Here is a 16,229-nt window from a genome sequence, read left to right as displayed (position 1 = left end):
GCCACTTAACCCTCATACAAGTCAGTAGCCTTTTGAAGTCCAGAGAGACTAGCTCTGTGACCCTGGGCAAGTCACTTAACCCCCATTGCCCAGCCCTTACCATTCTTCTGCCTTGGAACCAATACATAGTATTGATTCTAAGAAGGTAAGGGCTTAAGAAAGTTAATTAATTAATTAATCAATTAATTAATTAAAGTCCAGAGAGAGAAGGGGCAATTTCTGGGTACCACAGCCATAAGAAGAGCTTCTCTTTCCAACTCTTAGCTGAACTTAGCTTTCACAATGTCACTGAGCCTAAAGAAGCCTCATTGGAGCATGTAGACATTTGGGGAATATTAAAAGGGAAGCTGGTTTTAGAGAGGGAGGAGTCACCAAGAGCAGTTGGTTCTAAGTTGTCAGTGAAGCATGCTTCTGGCTTCTCAACAAAGAGGTGCTAGACTAAATTATTTCTAAAATGTGTGATTGGTCAGACTTCCAATTTTCTTTCTCACCCCTCTGGCTGTGTTTTTCACTTTGGTCTCTTAAACTAGTAGAGATTACAGGTTAAAGGCTCAATGATCCTGTGACAGAGGAAGGATGCTTAACACTTACAGCATGGCAGACAGGAGTGGCTGTGTTCTTAGAGCTGTGACAGGCAGCCTTTTAAAGTTGTGACACTTTTTCATTTGATTTTTGCAATCCTCATCTGATGATGTTCATCACTTGTAAGAGTAATCATCATGAACATCTACATAGCACTTTAAGTTTGCAAAGCCTTAGAAATTATTAGAAATTAGAAAATAATTTAAACTGTAGTGAGGTTATGCATGGTCCTGCATGGGCCAACATGTTGATTTTTGTTGCTGAATCATTTCAGTTGTTCCTGATTCTTTGTGACACCATTTGAGGTTTTCTTGGCAAAGAAACTGGAATGGTTGACCATATCCTTCTCTAGCTCATTTTACAGATGAGACACTGAGGTAAACAGGGTTAAGTGACTTTCCCAGGGTCACACAGCTAGTAAGTGTCTGAGACCAGATTTGAACTCAGAAAGATGAGTATTTCTGATTCCAGGCCCAAGGTTTTATCCACTGAACCACTTAGCTGCCCTCACATGTTTGATTTATTTTACTAAAATGTCCTGGGGAGGATGGGGAACATGTAATTGAACAGAGGAGAATGAGGATCTTAATCTTTTATATATCATGGACATCTCAGTCAGTATGCCAAAGCCAATAGACCACCTCACCTCCTCAGAATAATTTTATTGCCTACATTCATTAAAAAAGAAATGCTAAAATTCAGCTAGAAGTTAGTGAAAATTAAAATGTGATTTTTTTTTCCATCCAAGTTCACAGGCTCCTTGAAATTTATCCACAGACCCCCAGATTAAGACCCCAGAGCAGTCAGTCAGTGACAGTTATAGTTTTTTAAAGTGAGAGCATAAATAAAACTTTAATTTTTTTAAGTCTTAGTCCACATTGGAGCTTTCACTACCAAGAAGTCTCTGATGGCCACTGACTGATATAATGTTAGGAAACAACCTAACAAATGCTTGTGGAATTGGATTAGATTCCATTTCAATTAATCTTGTGGGAGGGAAGGAGCCAGGAAAGTAGGAAGTCTCAAGCCCAGCCTTGGCACGTAGACCTCAGGACACAGAACTAATACTTCCCTCCACTTATAGAGCAACTCCTTGGCTCTACCCAGGGAAAATGGCCTTTCAGAAGGGGGTTCCTGAGCTGCCACAAGCCACCACCGACCCCTCCACAAACGCCAAGTTCTCTTCATTGTAGGTTGCTAAAACTAAATGAAACCAGGTTGGTGTTGAACTATGTTTGCTTTTGAAGTCCGTGACTATAAATCGGAAACACATTTTTTTAAAAGTCTTGAGACAGCAGAGAAAGCCATTAGCCTAGCAATGCCTTGGCCTATTTGTATAATCTGTTTATACAGGGAACAGACATGGAGCAGGAAGACAAAAATAAATGCCCCCTAGGACAGTGCTTCCTGACTTGGTTTTGGAACATCCCAGGGTGTCTCTATGTTAAGCATGTCATCTAGTCTTCTAAGAAGTGGATTCCTTTTAATTCCCTTCAATTTTAAAAGTAAGATATCCACTATATAGCACACAGAGTGCTAAGATTTGGAGTCAAAAAGATTTGAGTTCAAATCTGACCTCAGACACTTACTAGCTGTGTGACCCTGGGCAAATCACTTAACTACTCTCAGCCTCAGTTTTCCCAACTGTAAAATGGGGACAAAAATGGGGGCACCCATCTCCCCAGGTGATTGCGAAGATCGAATGAGATAACATGGGTAAAGTGTTTTGCAAACCTTAAAGTGCTGTGTAAATGTTTGCCATTGTTACTGTTCTAAGTGGAAAACATCATCAGATGAGTTTGGGAGAAAATCAAATGAAAAAGTGTCACAATTTTAAAAGGCTGTTTGTCTCAGTTCTAAGAACATGGCTATTCCTGCCTACCACACTGTATGTGCTGAGCATCCCTCCTCAGTCCCAGGACCATGATTTTTTTCTTTTTTTTTTTTAAATCTTTACTAAGTATCTATTCCAAGATGGAAGAGCAGTAAGGGCTGGGCATTTGAGATGTCTGAGGCCAGATTGGAACCCAGGTCCTCTGGATTCCAGGCCTGGCTCTCTATCTACTGCCTATGCTACCTGGCTGCCCCTGACCATCATTTCCTTTCACAAGTCTTCAACCTGTAATCTCCATTGGTTTAAGAGACCAGGGATGAAAAACACAACCAGAGGGGTGAGAAAGAATGTAGGAAGTCTGGCCAATCACATATTTTGGAATCTCATAATGCAATAAATATTTATTAAGCACCTGGTGTGTACCAGAAGCTGTTGTAAGTACCAGATATACAAATAAGGAAAAGAGAGCCTCTGCCTTCAAGGAGGTTACAATATAATGGAGGAAAACAACCTAGAAAAGGAAACTGAAAAGGCGATAAGTTTAGGGAGTGATTGAGAGGAGGTGCTCAGCTGGGGCAAAGGCGACATGATAGTAGAGTCAAATCCAAGTAGTACAGGTAGGTTGGGTGGAAAATAAAAGAATAAAAATAAAAAAACATTGGTGGAGAGGCTTCAGAGCCCTCTTCAAATACAGGTTTGGGGAGGCGTTTTGTGCCACTTTCCAACACTCCAATCAATGGAAAAGAAACAAATGAGGTCTGAGTGCTAAAACTGACAATCTCCCTAATGATAAGTTTCCTGGCGATGAATTGGGGGAGGTAGAAGGGGTCCCCAAGGGAGAGGAGGGTTTGGGAAAAGGAAGAGGTCTGATAATGGTGGAGTCCAATATAAGCAATGCTGCTAGTGGCAAATGAAATATTTAAAGCTGAAAGGTTATCTAATTCATCTCCTCTTTACAAATGACAAGACAGCTAGGTGGCTCCATGGATAGGGTGCTAGGCCTGGCATCAGGAGGACATGGGTTCCAATGTGACCTCAGACACTTCCTAGCCGTGTGGCCCTGGGCAAGTCACTTAACCCTGTTTGCCTAGTCCTTGCTCTTCTGTCTTAGAATTATTACAGTTGTTGCTAAGATAGAAAACAATGGTTTTGTTTTTTTTTAATAAGGAAGCTGAAGTTCAGAAAGGTTTAAGTGACTCACTGAAAGTCACACAGAGAATTCACAGCAGAGCTAAGAAGATTTGAGCACAGGTCCTCTGATTGTAAATTCACAGCTCTTTCCATGACCCCAAAGGGCTCCCCTGCAGATAAGATGAGATGACAGATATAAAAGAATTTTGAAAAGTTAAAAGCATTATACAGGTATCAAATGTTTATCTTATGTAATATGTGACATATAATTATTTCAGGTTCTTAGGAAGGCCTTCTTCATCCATCCCTTTCACTGGAGACAGACAGACAGACACCGATATCCTGGCATTTGTCAAGGCCAGGCAAAACTTACTGCAGAAAAAAGGTAAGACTCCTCCAAAAGTTAAGAACATCTCTACTAGAAAGAAGCCTTTAGAATAAGCCTGAGACAGCCCTGTCTACTCTGCTGATGTGTGTATAGATGTGTGTATCTGTGTGTATAATTGTGTATGTGTCTGGATGTAAGGGTATGTGGTAAGGTTGTCTGTGTATCTGTCTGCCACTGTGTCTAAGTCTATCTGCATGATTAGGTGTGCATGTCTTGTGTGCATCCCTTCATAGAAGCACAAATCACAGGGGAAGGATGGGAAGGTGAAACAGAGGTAGTTCTTGTTGCTTTTTTTTCTACCACAGCCTCCTAAAGTAAGCCACCTATCCCTAAAGGCACTAGAACAGATATTCGGTGAGTTCCAAGGTCCTTCCTTCCCAGTTCTCAGCCCTTGGGGGAGGGAAGGGGCAACAACATTCAAACATGAACATAGCACAGATGTGGCAGATGGCTTTGCATTTCACAGGCTACACTGCCACCCTTAAGTTATTCCTTCCTGTTGTTCTCCACCAGTGAGAAGGAAATTCTCTTCCTTGCTCAGCCTTCTCCAAATATGTAGGAACGGGGTCATGGCTTGGAAACTTGTTTAAATTCCACATGATAACCTAAGATTTCCATCTTAGTGTGCCTCATGTCACTAGTCTGACTACTAGTGGTCAACAACATATAAACATTCAGGACTAAAGATATTTTTAAAAAATCACAGAGAAAACATCTTTTAGCACATCCTGTATTTGAGGAGTTGATTTCTAGAACCCAAATATAGAACTTTTCATTTGTCCTTATTTTCAACTTTTGGGATTTGCCCCCAAGTCCTGACTTATCAAAATTTTTTAAATTCAGATTCTACCATCCTATATGTTAGCTAGGTTTTTCCGCTTGGAGATCACCTATACATTTAGCAAGCATGTTATCTATGGCTTCATCCAAGTCATTGATGAAAATACTGAATTGTACAAGACTAGAGACCTCTCTCCAAATTAGCATCAGTTTATTAATGATACTTCTATGGATCTGGATATTTGTCCAGTTCCAAATCCACCTAGCCCATCACCTAGCCCATACCTTCCCATCTTGTCAACAAACATAATGAGAGACTTTGGCAGCTTGGCATTGTGGAAAGAGCCCTGAATTTGGAGTTATAAAAATGAAGTTCAAATCTCAGCTCTACTACTTAATATCTGAGGGACCTCAGGTAAATCACTTCAAGTCACGACTTGAGTCATGGGCCTTAGTTTTCCCATCTATAAGATGAGACAGATTGGACTAGATGCCCTCTAATGTCCCTTTTTCTAGTTGTAAATCTATGATTCTATAACCCTAACTACTTACCTGAAATCAAAGTCTAGCATAGAATATTAGGCATGCAGTGTCTACAGAATTTTTCCAATCTACCAATCTCGTAAACCAGTCAAAAATGAAAATGAGTTTAGTCTGGCATGACTAGAAGCAATACTAAGATTTAATGATCACCGCTTCCCTTTGTAAGTACCCACAAACCATCACTTTAATAATGTTCCAAAGAATTCTGTAAAGTCTAGGTCAAGACCCAGCATGGTATAATGAATAAACCTAAGAAATAAGTCCCGAATCTAATATACTCTAGTTGGAGCAAGTTGCTTAACTTCTCAATGCCCCTTCTAACTCCCTAAGACCATCTGATTGCAGAAGAGTTCTCCATCTGCATAAGAAGAGAAATGTTTCTATGGGGAGTTCTCTACACCAAAAAACAAAATCTATAAAGTCTATCATTTGCAAGATCCACCTGCTTCCTTTCTTAAAAAGTGACAACCTTTAAGGTATTTTATTTTTAAACCCTTTCCTTCTGACTTAGAATCGATATTAAGTATTATGTCTAAGGCAGAAGAGCAGTAAGGGCTAGGCAATGGTGGTTAAGCGACTTGTTCAGGGTCACACAGCTAGCAAGTGTCTGAGGCCAGATTTGAACCCAGGTCCTTTCATCTCCAGGCCTGGCTCTCTATCCACTGTGCTACCTAGCTTTCCTTCTTTATGGTATTTTGGCCATTTTCTTATCCTCTAAGTTCCCTCTAAGGGGCAGTCTAGTAAATATAGGGGAAAAGAGCACAGCATTTGGAGTCAGAGGATCTAGGTTCAAATACGACTGCAGACATTTAATAGGTGTATGATCCTGGGAAAACCTCTCCATCCTCAGTTTCCTAATTCACAAAATGAAGGAGTTGGACTAAATTACCTCCAGAGACACTTCCAGTTCTAAATCTATAACTCTTTAAAATATTGCTGACATTGACTCAGTAAACATCTCTGCTCACTCTTTACTTCAAAATGTGTGCTAAATCTGGGCCCACCAAACTGAATGTTGACCAACTTTCTCCACATTCATCTTGGTTCTCCATTCTCTTTTTGTTCTATCCCATTCTCCTTGGCAGAGAAAACAAATAAAATAAAGGTATAAAGTTCAACCTTCTTATTATATTGTCCATTATCATCATCCTATCCATTCTAAGCTTATCTTTTTTTTTAATTTCTCTTCACCTAAAGAAATAAAAACAGGTTTTGTTTTTTTTTTACCTAACTATTTGTGTTGCCAGCCTTGGCTCATTCTGAGTTTTAGCAATCTTGACATAATTTTAGCAGGACTTTCTTTTTTTAATAAACCCTTATCTTCTATCTTAGAATCTCTCTGTTCCAAGGCAGAAGAGTGGTAAGGATTAGGTAATTGGGGTTAAATGACTTGCCTATACAATGAGGAAGTATCTGAGGCCAAATTTGAACTCAGGACCTCCTGTCTCCAGGCCTGACTCTAACCCTTTAGCTATCTAACTGCCCCAGGTCCATGCTCAATTATTTCCCTTCTATCTTGAATAAATGTGTTTAAAATTCTGACTTTATCAGTGTGTCTATATCACAGCTTCCCCTCACCCTACTTATTGGAATCATTTATGCCCATGTCTTCAAAAGAGAAGTTTTCTTTCTTTTCATGAGAGTTGACCGTGGAGGGATAAGACCAATGATATCACTTCAACTTCTACTTGTGCTCATCTTCACCCAAATGTTCTCTATCTCCAGGTTCTTGGATTTCTGTTTCTCCTCACCCAAAAGTTCTCTCTCCCCAGGTTTCTGGATTTCCTAACATATCTTCTTTTTGTGTTTGTTTTTGTATTAAAAAAAAAAAAAAGGCACCTTCTGTCTTAGAATTGATATGTGTAGGGACAGGTTGGTGGCTCAGTAGATAGACAGCCGGGCCTGGAGACAGTTGGTCCTGGGTTCAAATCTAACCTTAGACACTTCCTGGCAGTGTGACCATGGGTAAGACACTTGACTCCAATTGCCTAGCCCTTATTTTTCTGTCTCCAAACCCATACTTAGTATTGATTCTAAGACAGTAGTTAAAGACTTAAAAAAAAAAAAAAGAAAGAAAGTATCAATATTGATTTGACTATCCCTTGCTTCAGCTGCTGTTCTTTGTTGCACCAGTCTTATGAGATCTGTATAGAAAGTTTTCTCCCACTAACTAGCACTATTCAATTGAAAGTCTATTGAACTGAAATTGAAATTGAATTGACAATTGAAATAAGTCTATAGGAGGCAGGTAGGTGGCTCAGTGGGTAGAGAGCCAGACCCAGAGACAGGAGGTCTTGAGTTCAAATCTGTCCTGAGACATTTCCTATCTGTGTGACCCTGGGCAAATCACTTAACTCCCATTGCCTAGCCTTTACCATTCTTCTACCTTGGAACTAAGAGTATTGATTCTAAGACAGAAGGTAAGAGTTTCAAAAATGAAAAACAGAGTCCTACTTTAGATTCCCACGGGTCCAGGTAAATGAATTTTTACCAACATTCATTGGGTTTACTCTATACCATGCCAAAAGTCCATTATTCTTTTGTTTTAAACCATGATCCACAAAGAGAAATCTTATTTTTGTCCCTCTCTTTCCACTTAGTTTATTTCCCAAATGTTCTTTTCCTTTTGAATCCTATATTCTTAGTTGACAGTAGAAATTAAAATGCCATCTTGCCTTAAACAGAACAGTTTAGAAACTGAAAAAAGAAAAGGGAGAAGAGGAGGAAATTCTCACTGTATATCCACTAAGCTAGATAAAGAGAGTTTGCTAAACTATAACAAACAAAACTATCTGTGATATACTTCAAATCACATACTCTAAAACAAAAAGTTATGCATAATAGATATTTGCAGCTTCATATACATTCTCCTTTTTCTATTTGGCATTGTATGTAGGAAAAAAACCAAACAAACATGTCCCCAAGGGCTTTACTTTTTTGCCCTCATTAGCAATTCTTTCTATGTTTCTTCTATTGGTACAATTTCACAGAACCACATAATATCTCAGCTAGAATATAGAATCTATGAAAGGAAATTAGGAGACAGTCGAGGCTGTGCCTAAACAAGAATCCCCTTTATAGTATATCTCGGTCTTCTTTGATTGAACACCTCTAAGGGAATGACCACTATCTCCCATTCCACTTTTTAGTTAGCTGCAATTGGTTTAAAGTTAATCTTTATGTCAATCTTTCTCTTTGGGTTTTTTTAAACCCTTGCTTTCTTAGAATTCATTCAAGTATGGGTTTCAAGACAGAAAGAAGATGAATGCTAGGCAACTGGGGTCAAGTGACTTGCCCAAGTCACACAGCTAGAAGTATCTGAAGCCACATTTGAACTCAACACCTCCCATCTTCAGACCTTGCTCTCTATCCACTGAGCACCTAGCTGCCCCTAAATCTGTCTCTTTGTAACATCTACTGACTGTAACTAGTTCTGCCTTTTAGGATCAAAAAGAATAAATTTATTTAATCCTGCTTTCCACATGACTGCATTCCAGATATTTGAACAAGGCTATCAAGTCCATCCTTTTCTAAGCTAAACACCCCCTTAAACACTTAAGCATCCTATGCTGTCAATCATTATATGCTGAGTCTCCTCAACATCTTCCTCTTCCTCCTCTGGACACAAGCCAGTTGATCAAACTCCACCACAAAACGTAGTGCCCAGAACTAAACACGAAACTCAGATATGGTATTAACAGGGCAAAATACAAGACTATCACCACACCCTTAGACACACAAACACACACACACACACACACACACACACTTCTCTGTCTTTGGCAGGGAATGCTCCAGCAGGTGTCCTGATTATGCCTCTGTGCCAGGCTTATAATCTGTTTTCCAAGTGCATTCTCTTATTTCCCCTTTCTGTCTAGCTAGTCTAGAGTACCATCCAATCATAATCTGTTCCTGTTGCCATTACTCTTCCCCCAAATGTTCTCCACCAGGCTTTCATAAACCTATCTTATTACCATGAAATGCTCTTCTACCCACACTTAGCCTTTACCCCTCCTGATCATTCTGAATCATTAATACCCTTCCAGAACCAGTGTTTCACCAAAGGTCTTTCTTGCTATATTGTAGTTGCTTTCTACAATATGTAGCTAGGTGGATATATGATGGTCATTGTCTCCTTTCCCATTCCTTTTCAGTACAATTTAATTTACAAAATTCCAAGCAAATTTATTATTATACTTACTGTATCTATCCATCTCTGGACAGAAGCCTGTCATTCCTCCATGTCAAACTATGGTCCAGATATCTAAATTCTGCTCTCACATACCGTCTTCTTATTGTAATCATTGCCCCGCCATACGTTTCATTCCAGCCAAACTAAACTACTTACTGTTCTCCATACATGATGTGCCATCTCCTGTCTCTATGCTCTTAAATAAGCTGTTTCTCGTGCCTAGAAAGTTCTCCTTGTTCAACTCCAAGTCTCTTGGAATTCCTAACTCCATTAGAAGCTCATCTCAAGAGTTACTTTCCCATTTCCTGAACCCTCCAATTGTTGATGCTCCCCATTTCCATACCTACCCATCCAAATCATTCTCTATATTTGTTTTGCATAATTTTAGTAGTTATTTATCTCTACATATATTGTTTCCCTTGGAATATTATAACCTTCTTGAGGACAAGGACTGTCTCATTATTGTTTTTGTGTCCCCATTTCCTATCTGAGTGCCTGGCACAATACAGGCGATTAATAAATGCTGAATTCAACATTTAACCAACTGCTGACTTCTCAAATCTTCCTTTTTCTTCTTCTGAAGCCCTTGTCCTTAATTGGCACCATCAATATTCCTAAAATATTCATTGTTTTTTTTACCTAGAACTTCATAATCCTTAGCAAGGCTTCCTAAATTTCTTCTGGCACTATCACTTGAATTAAATCATCTGAAATGGATTATAGTCATCAGATGTAACAAATGTACGTTTTCTGGCATGCCCTAGCTACATGCCCTAGGAAAGCTGCCTACATCTCCATCATTATTGTCCAAACCAATAATCCACTAAACATTTACTAAGTGTTTAGTATGTAGGCACTGTGCAAAGTGCTGAGGATACAATTAATAAAAATAAAGACAATTCTTGCCCACAAAGAGCTTGCAATCTAATGGGAAAGACCACACATAAAAGGAAGCAGAAGGGCAGTGGAGGACAGCAGAGGGTACCTGGCATGGGGGAATCTTGTTCCACAGAGTTGAAACCAGGAAGAGCAGCAGATGTAAAGTAGAGTGAACAGAGAGGCCAGTTTCTGCCCACTTTAAAGGAAGGTGCTGGGAGGAGTTTAGTACTCCACCCTCCAGCCCTCCAATTAGAGGGGAAGTGGTGTCAATCAAGGCTTGAGTTAAAAGCTTAACTTAGCAGCTTATGGTGAGGGGAGAAATGATGAGCTTATCCTGGGAGGGGCATTTTGTTCTGTGGAGGTGAGTGAATAGCTACTTCAGAATCCTTCCACTGGGACTTATCTCCCTCCCTCTGACACTTAATGCTCAATCTATCACCTGATAACACCTTTATTCCCTGGAGGTCAAGCAACTACTTCTACCAAAAAGGGCATATGTGAAAGCTGAGCCAAGATGGCTAGGTAGCAGGAAGAAGTATAGCAAGCTCTCCCCAATCCCCCCAAAACTTCTCCAGAGAAATCCAGCGAAGGGACTGGAATTTAAGCAAAGTAGAGGAACAGGTGCAAACCTGCAATTCCATGATTTACTACTTAGTCTGGGTCATAGATCCAGGGCTGACTGAGGAGGGGATCTATACCTAATGGGTATATCACAGGATGAGAAACAGTTGCAAGCTCCAGACTATGGAATCAGCAAAGAGCAACATCAGAAGAAAATAGCTGCTAAGGGGCTCAGCCCTAGGAGGAGAATGAAGCCCTCAGTTCCAACTGCAAGCCCAGTCTGGAGCCTGCAATGGAATAACCAAAGGGAAGTCTACAATTCTGTCCAGCTGGCTAATAGTGGTTTAATCCAGCATCACTCCAAAAGGGGCAAGTCCATAGGCATGCTGCCCAGGCCTACAATCAGATCAGTAGCTTAAAGAACTCAGACCACTGTGGGTAGTGATCAGACTTTGCCCTAGATCAGACCACTCTGGGAACACTTAAAGCCTATAAATCCCCCAGCCTGAGGTGCCCCTAACATACTAGATTAGTGTAACACACTCAAAACTCCCATTGAAGCAGCTATAGGATCATCCCAGACATTTCCTCCAAAGGGGGCTGGCCTTAGCAAAAGCATTAAAAAAGCCTGAGCCTAACATAAAGTTCTAAGTCAAGAAATATTCTCTAAGAATGAGCAAACAAAAAAATCTCAATATTAAAAGTTATTATGGTGAAAAGATTCCACCTGAAAGAAACCCAAAAATTAAAATTTCCAGGAACATTATAGTTAAAAATCCAGAGTTTCTAGATCAAATAAAAAATACTTCAAGCATTTAGGAAAAAAAGAATTCAGGTATGCAAGAGTCACAGACGGGATCACACAAGATTTGGCAGCTACTACTATAAAGAAGAGGGGAGGTTGCAATACAATATTCTATTCTGCAAAGGATATAAGCTTAAAACTAAGAATGACTTACCCAAAAAAACTGAATCCTACAGCATTAAACTATGGACCTCTAATTGAATAGAGGACTTCCAAGCATTTCTGATGAAAAGATCAGAGCTGCATAAAAACTTTAAAGTACAAACACAGGAGTCAATTAAAATATAAAAAGGTAAACATGAGTAAGCAATTACAAGGGACTAATCATGGATAAACTGTTTACATTCCAATATGAGGAGATGATACATATATCCATAGGGGTATTAGAGAGAAAGAAGGCCTAGGTGTGATTCTGTTATGTCTTGAAAATCTTTGAAAAACTGGAATTGGAGGGCAAAAAATAGAGTATGGTTTAGAGAAATTATCTCACGTAATTAGAGTTGGAGGGAGGGGTAAGAGGAGTGGCTGATACTTGAACCTCACTCTCATCTGCACTGATCACAAGGAGGAAGCAGGTGCAGTTAATATGTTTTATAAAATAGAGGAACATGAGGTAAAAAGGAAGAGAAGTAAGAAGGTAGGTAGATTAAGGAAAGGACTAGTCTTGAGTAAAACAAATTCTGAGGATGTAAAAAAATAATAATAAAAATAACAAAAATATTTTAACAGCTTTTTTTTAACCCTTATCTTTTATCTTAGAATCAATACTGTGTATTGGTTCTAAGGCAGAAGAGTGGTAAGGGCTAGGTAATGGAGGTTTAGTGACTTGCCCAGGGTCACACAGCTAGGAAGTGTCTGAGGTCAGATTTGAACCTAGGACCTCCTGTCCACTGAGTCATCCAGCTGCCCCCTAACAGCTCTTTTGGGGGGGGGGGCTTGAAAATAATTTTATTTAAGAGGAAGATTTCGCTTGAGAGACAAAAATAGGACAAATCTTTTCACTTCCTTCCTCACTGTCTCGTTGGTGGCTATCATTCTTGTACCAGTTACTTGAGGTACATTCAATGTCTACAATCTTTTTTAAATTTAATCAATTAATTAATTAATTTAGAATATTTTCCCATGGTTACATGATTCATGTCTTTCCCTCCCCTCTTTCCAACCCCCTCCCATAGCCAATGAGCAATTCCACTGGTTTTACATGTGTCATGGTTCAAAACCTATTTCCATATTATTAATATTTTCAATAGTGATCATTTAGAGTCAAAATCCCCAACCATATCCCCATCAAACCATGTGATCAAGCATTGTTTTTTTCTGTGTTTCTACTCCCACAGTTCTTTCTCTGGATGTGGAGAGCATTCTTTCTCATAAGTCCCTCAGAATTGTCTTGGGTCATTGCATTGCTGCTAGTAGAGAAGTCCATTACATTCAATTATGCCATAATGTATCAGTCTCTGTGTATAAAGTTCTCCTGGTTCTGCTCCTTTCACTCTGCATCAATTCCTGGAGGTCTTTCCACCACCATCAGATACTACAGTTTGTTCAGCCATTCCCCAATTGATGGACAGCCCCCTCATTTCCAGTTTTTTACCACTACAAAGAGCATGGCTATAAATATTTTTTTGCATGTATTTTTCCCTTTTATCTCTTTGGGATACAAACCCAGCAGTGGTATGGCTAGATCAAGGGGCAGGCCCTTTGGGCATAGTTTCAAATTGCCTTCCAGAACGGTTGGATCAATTTACAACTCCACCAGCAATGCATTAGTGTCCCAATTTTGCCATGTCCCCTCCAACATTTATTACTTTCTTTTGCTGTCATATTGGCCAATCTGCTAGGCGTGAGGTGGCACCTTAGAGTTGTCTTGATTTTCATTTCTTTAATTATGAGAGATTTAGAACACTTTTTCATGTATTTATTGATAGTTTTGATTTCTTTATCTGAAAACTGCCTATTCATATCTCTTGCCCATTTATCAATTGGGGAATGGCTTGATTTTTGTACAACTGATTTAGCTCCTTAAAAATTTGAGAAATTAGACCTTTGTCAGAGGTTTTGGTTATAAAGATTTTTTCCCAACTTGTTGCTTCCCTTCTAATTTTGGTTGCATTGTTTTTGTTTGTACAAAACCTTTTTAAATTTAATGTAATCAAAATTATTCATTTTACATTTTGTAATATACTCTATCTCTTGCTTGATCTTAAATTCTTTCCTTTCCCATAGATCTGACAGGTGTACTATTCTATGTTCACCTAAATTACTTATAATTTCCTTCTTTATATTTAATAACAGCTCTTTTTGTGATGGCAAAAAGTTAGAAACTGAGGAGGTGTAACTATTAACAGGGAAATGGCTTAACAAGTTCTAGTACATAAATACAATGGAATACTATTATACTGTAAGAAATGATGAAATGGATGGTTTCAAAGAAACCTGGGAACACTTGTCCAAACTGAGGAAGAGTAAAGTCAGTAAAATCAGGAAAACAATGATAACATTGTAAAGACACACAATTCTGAAAGGCTTAGAAACTCTGATCAGCATACTGGCCAATCATGATTTTGGAGGACTCGTGATGAAAAAAATGCCACCTGCTTTCCAAGAAGTGAAGGATTCCAAGTGAGAAATGAGACTTTTCCCCCTCTGGCCAATACAGGAATTTGTTTGGCCTGACAATACATGTTTATAATTGAGGTTTTATTGTTGTTGATTTTTTTCCCCTCAATTGGAGAAGGAAGATAAGAGAAAGGGAAAGGTATATTTTTTGCTGATTAAAAAATATTTTTAAATATTTTTAAATAATTTTTTTAAAGAAATGGCACATACAGCTCCCCTCCCCTCTCCACAGAAAGAACCTTATATCTGCTACTTAGTTCTAAGTGTAAGGTGGTCCTTCTTTCTTTCCTCCACCATCTCACATTCTTCAACTCTGCAGCCTTCTGATACAGATGGAAATTTCCCTCTGCCTCTCTAAAGCCTTTGTCTTTATGTCCTTTTTGAAATGTTTCTTCCACTGAATCAAGATTCACTGCAACCTACAAAATAAGGGGCAAGTAGAGCCAGAAACTCCCAGGATATTTCCTATTAAAGTTTAACGATGAGGATAGTGAGGTGGCAGCTAGATGACTCAGTGAATAGAGAGAACCAGACCTGGAAACAGGACATCCTGAGTTCTAATCTGGCATCAGACACTTACTAGCTGTGTGAGCCTAGGCAAGTCACTTAACCCCAGTTGCCTAACGCTTACCATTCCTCTGCCCTGGAACCAATATTAAGTATTAATTCTAAGACAGACTATAAGGGTTTTAAAAAAAAGAACTCAACAGCTATAGTGTATATAACCTGCAGTTGTCTGTGGTGAAATGTATTTGACCTTCTGATCCAAGGATATAAGGCAGGGAGCTTTAAGCAGTGTAGGGGCAGCCAAGGTGGCCTTCTTCCTGAATATAAACTGTAGGTGAAGACAATTCATCCCAACAAACAGCACAACTTGGAGGATTTGGCTTTTAAAAACCACCATGAAAAAAAGGACCAAAGTCACTTCACAAGGTGGGAATGGCAAAGGAAGCCAAAATCACTTGTGATTAGTGAAGTCTCTGCTTCTGTCAAGCTGGCATGCCTAAGGGGACAGCAGTCATGGGCCTCTATCAGCACATGGCAGATGGTATGAGGGCCATCACCAAGCAGTGTTTCATTAGCAGCCCACTTATCAAGCCAACCTGTCAGGCAAACACCCAGGCTGGGGCCCCAGCCACCTTCCCCTCGCCAAAGCAAACAACCCCTACACTCTCTTTGTTCATAATTTAGCAAAGCTGTCATAGGCCTCTTCGGGAGCCCTCATTAAGTTGAATTTGTGGCTATTAGACTGAGAACCAAAGCCTAGAGAGAAACTGATTTAACACAAGCCTCCTCAGCTTTTAGACTTCACTGCAGCCCAATGTGAATTCACTTGATTTAGTATTCAAGAGCAAACCTAGGAAAGTTTAAATCTCAGGCAAGGGAATGTATAGATGGATATAGAAGCCCCTCTAGGGGGTGTTAGTCATTAACAATGTCAGATTTGTGGCTTCAGACAGCCAAGAATATTTTTTTTTAATCTGAAAAAAATGTGGTTAACTTTCTTGCTTAGAGTTTAAAAAGCAAAAATCCTTGTTGCCTCGTTCCTTAAATTTGGAGCTTGCTTTCCTGGAGAAGCAGAGACCCAGCAAGGATAGGAATACCGTGGATTTCTCATTACAAAGCTTTCTAGCCTAAGTTTTTCCCGTTATTTGAAACAACTGAACCTCCCTTCTTGTTCTAGAAGACACCTCAGCAGAGAAGAGTATTTAGAGGTGAATGAGTTATTATACTGGTGGTTTATCTGGGGTAGGAGAATTTACTATGATCCCAACCCCAATATAAAGTAAGCCAGCTTCTAAGTGATTGCTGCTTGGAAAGAAAACAGTGAGCTTGAAATGTTTTTCTTTTTCTCTTTCATATCGGAAGCCCTTATGTAAGAATGTGTATGTTAGAATGCTTTCTGCTGTAAAAT

At 39.4% G+C, this 16,229-nt stretch overlaps 1 protein-coding gene across 1 annotated transcript in view; it reads left to right on the top strand.

Moving 5' to 3' along the window:
- Positions 1-15,505, top strand: part of KIF6 (kinesin family member 6) — a 540,790-nt gene extending 525,285 nt beyond the window's left edge. The window contains exons 22-23 of the mRNA XM_044675300.1: positions 3,826-3,932; positions 15,309-15,505. Coding sequence (XP_044531235.1) covers positions 3,826-3,932; positions 15,309-15,505 — 304 coding nt within the window. The remainder of the gene's footprint in view (positions 1-3,825; positions 3,933-15,308) is intronic.
- The last annotated feature ends 724 nt before the right edge of the window (positions 15,506-16,229 follow it).

Source organism: Gracilinanus agilis, chromosome 4, assembly GCF_016433145.1.
Source record: "Gracilinanus agilis isolate LMUSP501 chromosome 4, AgileGrace, whole genome shotgun sequence".
Lineage (NCBI taxonomy): Eukaryota > Metazoa > Chordata > Mammalia > Didelphimorphia > Didelphidae > Gracilinanus > Gracilinanus agilis.
The sequence above is the reverse complement of the archived record's forward strand: the minus strand, read 5'-3'. Positions and strand labels throughout refer to the sequence as shown.